The sequence below is a fragment of the Stenella coeruleoalba genome, assembly GCF_951394435.1.
Source record: "Stenella coeruleoalba genome assembly, chromosome: 19".
Classification (NCBI taxonomy): Eukaryota; Metazoa; Chordata; class Mammalia; order Artiodactyla; family Delphinidae; genus Stenella; species Stenella coeruleoalba.
In genome coordinates this window covers 21,272,497-21,279,187 of record NC_137165.1, presented here as the reverse complement: position 1 = coordinate 21,279,187, position 6,691 = coordinate 21,272,497, and the positions used below count along the sequence as shown (strand labels likewise).

Sequence of the window (6,691 nt, the reverse complement as noted above, 5' to 3'; positions counted from 1 at the left end):
TGGCCCCATCCCCAGGAAATGCCAGGAGCAAGGATACTCAATTCTTCTGATCCCGGTCAGCTTCATCTTGCTCAACGTGGGGATCAACGTGGTGACTATGGTCAGGGCAGGATCTGTGCAGCGCGGTTGCGGGAGCCCTGGGGTCTTGAAGGGGCTGAGGTGGGAGGGCTGCTGGGGTGTGACCGGACAAGGGTTGGATTTCAGGGCTCACCCTGCTCCCGGCCTCCCCCCTCCCCTTCTTCCCTCAACTCTGGAGGCATCTGAAGAGATTCTTGCGGGCACTTTTCAATCGTATTTTCCACAAAGGTGAGTGGGCGCCGGCGTGGGTTCAGGGGATGTGGGCCTGTCCCCTTTCTTCTATCCCTGCCTTGATTCTCAGCCCCTCAGGAACCCAGGCCCTGACCCATCTCGCCTTTCCCCACAGACAAGCAAGCCAGCTGTGTAGGCAGCCATCGCATGTGCATGCGCTGCTCCGTGGATCCCAAGAACCTGTGCTCAAGAGTTTCTTCCCGCTTCTGCCATCGCCCAAGCTTCCTGCTCGGGCAGGCAAACCACCTTGACTACTGCCTGCAGCGGGGCCCGGCGGGGGCGGAGCCGGCGGCCCCCGCCGCGGGCGAGTAAAGGAGAAGGCGGGCGGAGCGGGAGGCAAAAAGCCTACAGCACCCGGTATTCCCAGGCGGTCTCCCATCCAAGTACTAACCAGGCCCGACCCTGCTTAGCTTCCGAGATCAGACGAGATCGGGCGCGTTCAGGGTGGTATGGCCGTAGACGGGGGCGGGGGCCGCGGGCTGCCTCTTGAGCCGCAGTTTCGCTGGCGCTGGCGCCTTAACGCCAGCCTGGCGGCCGGCCCGCCCCGGCAGGGCCCCCTCGCCCGCCCAGGCAGGGGGAACGGAGGTCTCGGGTATCGGGCGGCGGCGGAGGGTTTGGCGACCACCTCCCAGCCCAGGGCGGCCGTGACCCGGCAAACCCTTCGGCGCTTGGCGCCCCGCCCAACAGCCCGCACGTCGCCCACAGGGACGTGGCCCCGGAGGCTTCAGGGCCCGGGGCCCGCGGTCCCTTGGGCATCGGCCCTGCCCGCCCACGCGGCGCTAGGCGCAGCCCGGCCGCAGCCCGGGCCGGCCCTCCTGCCCGACAGCAGCTGGCCCGAAGCCACTGGGAGCCACCATTGAGTCGCCACGGCCCCTCAGCCCCGGCAAGGCCACCCTTGCCCCCACACCCCCCGCCGAGCTCAGGACCCCGCCCCTGGTGGCCGGCAGGCCCGGGGAAGCGGCCCCTGCCCTCGATCCCGCTCCCGCACCCGGCCGCGGTGACACACCAAATGGGCGGGGGGTGGGGGGCTTTTGTCGGAGGGAGCTGTGGAGGGACACACCGGCACACAGGTGGCGGCGCCGGGGCTGGGCGCCGGTGGGGGCGGCCAGGTGCACGTCGAGGGGCTCGCGGGCCGAAAGGACGGCAACTGGGCCCGCGGCGGAGTCTGGGTCCGGGCCAGCCACCCCGGGAGCGGGAGCCCCAAGGCCCTAGAGCTGCATTGTCAATTACAGTAGCCACTAGCCAAATGCCTATTACAATGTAAATTATTAAAAATTAAGGAAAATTAATTGTTTTTAAAATTAAGTTAAAATGTTAAAAATTTCTCTTCCTCAGAGAACAGAATTTCTCTGGCATCCAATTCTGTTCCCTGGTGGTCCAGTTGTTGGGAGTTGGCGCTTTCACTGCTGTGGCTGGGGTTCAATCCCTGGTCGGGGAACTCAGTCCCCGGAATCTTCATGGCTTGGCCAAAAAAAAAAAAAAATTCTTTTCCTCAGTGCCACGACCTTCTAAGTGTCAATAGGCACATGGAGCTAGCGGCTACTGCATTGGACGGCACAGATTTAGTACATTTGCATTATCATGGAAAATGCTATTAGAGAGCAGTGGTTTAGAGTTTAGAGCAATTTTCCTTTCCCTGTCACCCACCCCCAGCATCTTAAAGCTCCCCCACAGACCAGAGAACTTAGCTCTTTTTAGGGTGGCTCAGAAGTCACCCTCTGGGGAGGAGGTAAGATGTGGGGATGGACAGCCAATGCCTGATTTCCCCAGACTGTGAGAAACAGCCCAGGCTTCAGTTTTCCTCATCTGGTCTCTTGGGTCACGACCAGATGTATGGAAACTTGCCTTCCCTGTTCTGGGCTGTGTTTGAGGCTCTTGGTTACTGAAGGAGAAGACCTCTCTTTGTCAGTGACTAGGAATCCTTGTGTTTTAGGCTCCCCAAATTGAGCCCTGGATTCTGAGGGTCCCCTCCTTCATAGGCCTCTAAATTTTTCGAGGTGTCTCCACTTAATTTTCTTGCCCATGGACTTAGGCCTAGTTCACTGTGGAGACAGACCCCTGGGAAAAAGGAATGTTAGAAATCCTGGTCCAGTATGCATTGGTCTAATCTGTGAGCGTGTCTCTGGTGTCCTATCTTTCTGTCCTATTATTCTGCCTCCTAGTTTCATCCTGGACTTAAGCTGTGTCCATGATAGCACTGGTCGCTGAAAGCCATTTCCTTCCCCTGATAATTTTTCATTGCCCTGCGCTAGCCCAGCTGGAGTTTCCTCTGGACTTGATTTTCAGTCCTGATAACTCTTCTGTATACACACATAAGCTGCGAGATTCCAAAGCGTTTTCCCTGCCACCACTTGTGTGTCTGAGGTGGGCAACACTAATATGTCCCTTCCCTGAGTCAGATGTCCATCCCTGGGTCACTACATGCACACTATCGGTGTGTTCTTGTCTAACGTTACCACCACCGATTCCAAGGATATACGTCCCAGCTGGAGAGCCCATTTCCAACACCTCTCTGGCTCAGCTCTGACCTTGGACAAGTCATGTGCAACCTTTCTAGGCTTGCAGTCTCATCTCTAAAATGAAGTTATAATTGCATGCAAGAACCCTTCTAGATTTAAATGACCAGGGCTCCTCTACCCCCAAGTGAGATGTAGAGTCCCCTATTTCTCCGCATGCCCTAGTGTATGTCCCTCATTATTGTTTGCTATTCAGATCCATCCTATTAGGCCTCTGTTCTAACCCCAAGGAGTGTTTGTGTGGTTCACCTGGCCTTGTAAAGACACAGAATAGTTTATCATAAAGACAAAGAATAGTTTATCATAAAGACACAGAATAGCTTATCTCCATAGAAACTACAACTTCCATCAGGCACTACTTCAACGGAACAGGAAAGGATGTGGGGGCGTGGCACTAACGCCCTGGTAGCTTTGAAGACAAACTACAACTCCCAGGACAGCCGTGAGATCTCTGCAGAGCGAAAGGAGTGACTGAACTCTGACTGGAGGCCGGGCTGGTCCGGAACCATCCCGACAGTCTCCAGAAAGGAGCGTGGTTATAATTTAGGGGCGTGGCCTTGCAGGCAGCAGGAAGAAGTTACCTGTTGAATCTTCCTATCCATTCTCTTCCCAGCCTTTGTAGCTAACCCTAAGAGGGAAGCCGCAAACCACTAGCCTCTTCTGAAAAAGAGGTAAGGGGACGTAGTCAAGGGGCAGCGAAGGAGGCTATTGCATTCCTTAGGAGGGGCCAAACAGCTACTTTCTACCTGCTGAGACAGGTGAACCGTTCCATGGGGGCGGGGACCAGCATATGAGAAAAGGGCAAGGGCGGAGGAGGTATTTATTTGTTCTCTTTCAAGACTAAATTTAGGGCCCTTCGTCTGCAGACCCATTGGCGGACTCTGTCTTGGGAACCCTCTTGGCCTCTGGAAGAGAAAAGAACGGGGGCCAGTTTTCCGCAGCAAAAGGAACGGCCTGTCTGGGCTTCCTCCCGTCTGTGTATTTCCTACCCCCAAACGATAGAGCCATATGGCTTCCGCGGTCTGGAGGAGTGCTCCCTGGTGGGGCCCACTGCCCCCAGCCCCAGCCCGGCCGCTCACGGACATGGACTTCTGCTCTGGGGCGCAGCTGCAAGAACTAACCCAGCTGATCCAGGAGCTGGGTGTGCAGGCGAGCTGGAGTGAAATTCCCAAGCCAGGACCAGATCTCCTCCAGGGCAAGGACTTTGTTTTCTCTTTGCTAGGTAAGTAACCCTCCCAGCCTTTGGGAACTTGCAGCTCTCAGCTACGCCTCACCCCGCCCCGGCTCTGGATCACGACTTTACGATCCCTTCTGTTTCCTTCGGTCTCGTTCACCGCCGGGACCCTCGCTTTCCTCCTCAGGCAGAGCTCCTGCTGCTTCGTTGCGGGATTCGCAAGGGCTCCCTGGATCTGGGACCTGCGCCTCTAGGGCCCTACGCTCGGGGACCTCACTACGACGCGGGCTTCACACTCCTGGTGCCCGTGCTTTCGCTAGATGGCACTGGGCAGGAGCTGCAACCGGACGTGGGATCCTGTTACACATGGCTCTTCCTTCCAGATCAGGTACGCGGAACCTCGGTCCGGGAGGCATGGCAGGATTGCCTAGGACCCCCAGTCCCAGGAGGACGTGATTCGATCCACCCAGCCCAAAACAAAGAAACTCCCAAGGATCCGCAAATCTCCGTGGACCAGCCACACGTCACTGAGCCTGAGGCACACAAGTCTTTGGAAAACTCACCTAGTAATGTTTCAGTGCCAGAGTTGCCTCAACAAGACGTAACCGATGTTGACTTTCCCTCACCACTGAAAAAAACGAATGGTGACGTCACCAAAGCAACCGACGTTAGCCCAGTGCCACAGCCGTTGGAGGCTCCGGAGGCATGGCCCACATTGTGCCCCGCCCAGGTGGCTGCCTGGTTCTTTGCTTCGCTGGCTGCGGTCGCTGAGTCCCTGTTTCCGGTTCCGGGTGCCCCGCGCTTGGTCCAGGCAGCCCGCCACGCGGGGGTCACCACTATCCTCCTGGCTACGCCCGGGACCCCGCGCCGCCTCCTGCTTTTCGACTTGATCCCCGTGGTGTCCGTGGCCGGCTGGCCCCAGGGGCCTGGGAGCCACTCGTGGGCCGGCCCGCTGGCCTCGGAGTCGTCTTCCGTCAGAGCGGCCGGACGCCTCCGGCTCGCAGCTCTGCTTCGCCCGCCAAGAGCTGGCGCTCAAGACGCGCATACCCGTTTCCCTGCTGCACGCGCACGCGGCGGCTCAGGCGCTCCTGCGCCCTCTGGTGGCCGGGACTACGGTCGCGGCGCCCTACCTCCTACGGACGTTGCTCTACTGGGCGTGTGAGCGGCTGCCTGCGCTCTATTTGGCGCGACCCGAGAATGCGGGCGCCTGCTGCCTCGGGCTGCTGGATGAACTGGGCCGGGTGCTCGAGGCCGGGACGCTGCCCCACTATTTTCTGAGTGGCCAAAAGCTCCGTGCGGGGGACGGGGCCGCTTCGCTGCTCGGGGCGTTGGCCCTGCTTCGCAGGGACCCTGCCCGCGCCCTGCGGGCCTCTGTGGAAGAGGCCAAGGCTGCACGCAAGGGGGGAGGCTTAGCCGGCGTGGGAGGCGGGGCCCATTAAAGACGCTGTTCCTACTAACCTGGAATGTGCTTCTGCTGGCCAGCGGGATGTGGAGGGTACTGCTCTCCCCTCACCTGGGAGACAGGCTGAGCGCTTTGGGCCCGAAGAGCCCGTTCTAGAAGGCCTCCTCGCCGGTTCCTCCGCTTCCTCCCACCTCCCGCCCCATCCCTGGCACAGGTCGTTCCATTCTGGCCAAATCTGTGGCCAGCACCCCGCCCACTCCGGTGCAGCCCCTGGCATCCACCTCCCGCTAGTTCTTATGGTCTTTTCTCTTAGGAGTCAATAGGGATGGGGGTAATATATTTGCTGAAAAAACGTGTAAAGGAGAAAGGTATGGAGACCAGGGACTGACCAATTTGTCTCACACAAAAGCAGAGACATTAAGGAGGCCGGATTTCACCCCAGGCTAGACCTCACCACCACCGCTATCTCTTCAGTTATTCCCCCCACCTTCCTCATCCAGTTCTGTCCTCCATCCCGGGCAGTAGGGTCCCTTTCTCCATTCTCGGGGCATCCGCCATTCCATCTATCTAAGCCCAACCTCTCCCCCCATCCAGAGTTCCATTCAGTGGAGTCGCCTCCTTGTCCCTCCTCCTCTGAACCCGGAGACATGCGAGACATGCGGCCTTGCCTCGGCTCCGCCTGTCTCTAAGACTGTCGCCACTCCCTGCCTCCAAGGAACCCCGGGGTTCCGCCCGCCTAGCTTTACCTCTTGCTCTTTGCCGGCGTCTCCGCCCCCTGCCCCACCCCCGGGCCGGCTCTCGGAGGAGGGTTAGCTGCTGTCGCCGCCGCCGCCTCAGCTTCCCACAGCCGCTACCGCTGCCGCCGCTCCGCTTGGTCCAGCCGCCAGGCCCAGAGCTCAATTCGCCAGACCAGGGCGCTCTGCGGAGACACCCTCAATCCTTCCTGGGGTCCGGGACGCCTAGCCGGGCGTGGGGTGGAAGCTCCGCTTGCGGGGTACAGGGAGGGAGGAGCCTGGAACCGGTGCCAGCGCCAGCCGTCCCCGGATCGACAAGAGAGGACAGGTTGAGAGGCGTCGGGGAAGGAAGGGGGGGCGCTATAGGCAGTCCCGGGGAGGACAAGGAAGCCCTGTCGCAGAAAGCTCTGATGCGCTCTGACTTATAGCGGGTGTGTTCACATTTGGGTACCCGTGACAACGTGGGTGCACTCCTCTCTCGGGGTCTGGTTGGATTGGAGGGCGTGGGATCTAAACAGCACCAGCTGTCTCCGAGGAAATTAGGGGCTGCCAGAAA

The 6,691-nt window shown here is 59.3% G+C and overlaps 1 protein-coding gene across 1 annotated transcript; it reads left to right on the top strand.

Moving 5' to 3' along the window:
• The first annotated feature begins 3,145 nt into the window (after positions 1-3,145).
• On the top strand, positions 3,146-5,635 carry LOC307177283 (transmembrane protein 102-like). The gene is given in 3 exon segments (XM_079904332.1): positions 3,146-4,051; positions 4,153-4,971; positions 4,973-5,635. Coding segments are annotated over 3 exon segments (1,503 nt in total). The 5' UTR covers positions 3,146-3,833; the 3' UTR covers positions 5,439-5,635.
• Positions 5,636-6,691: the final 1,056 nt, after the last annotated feature.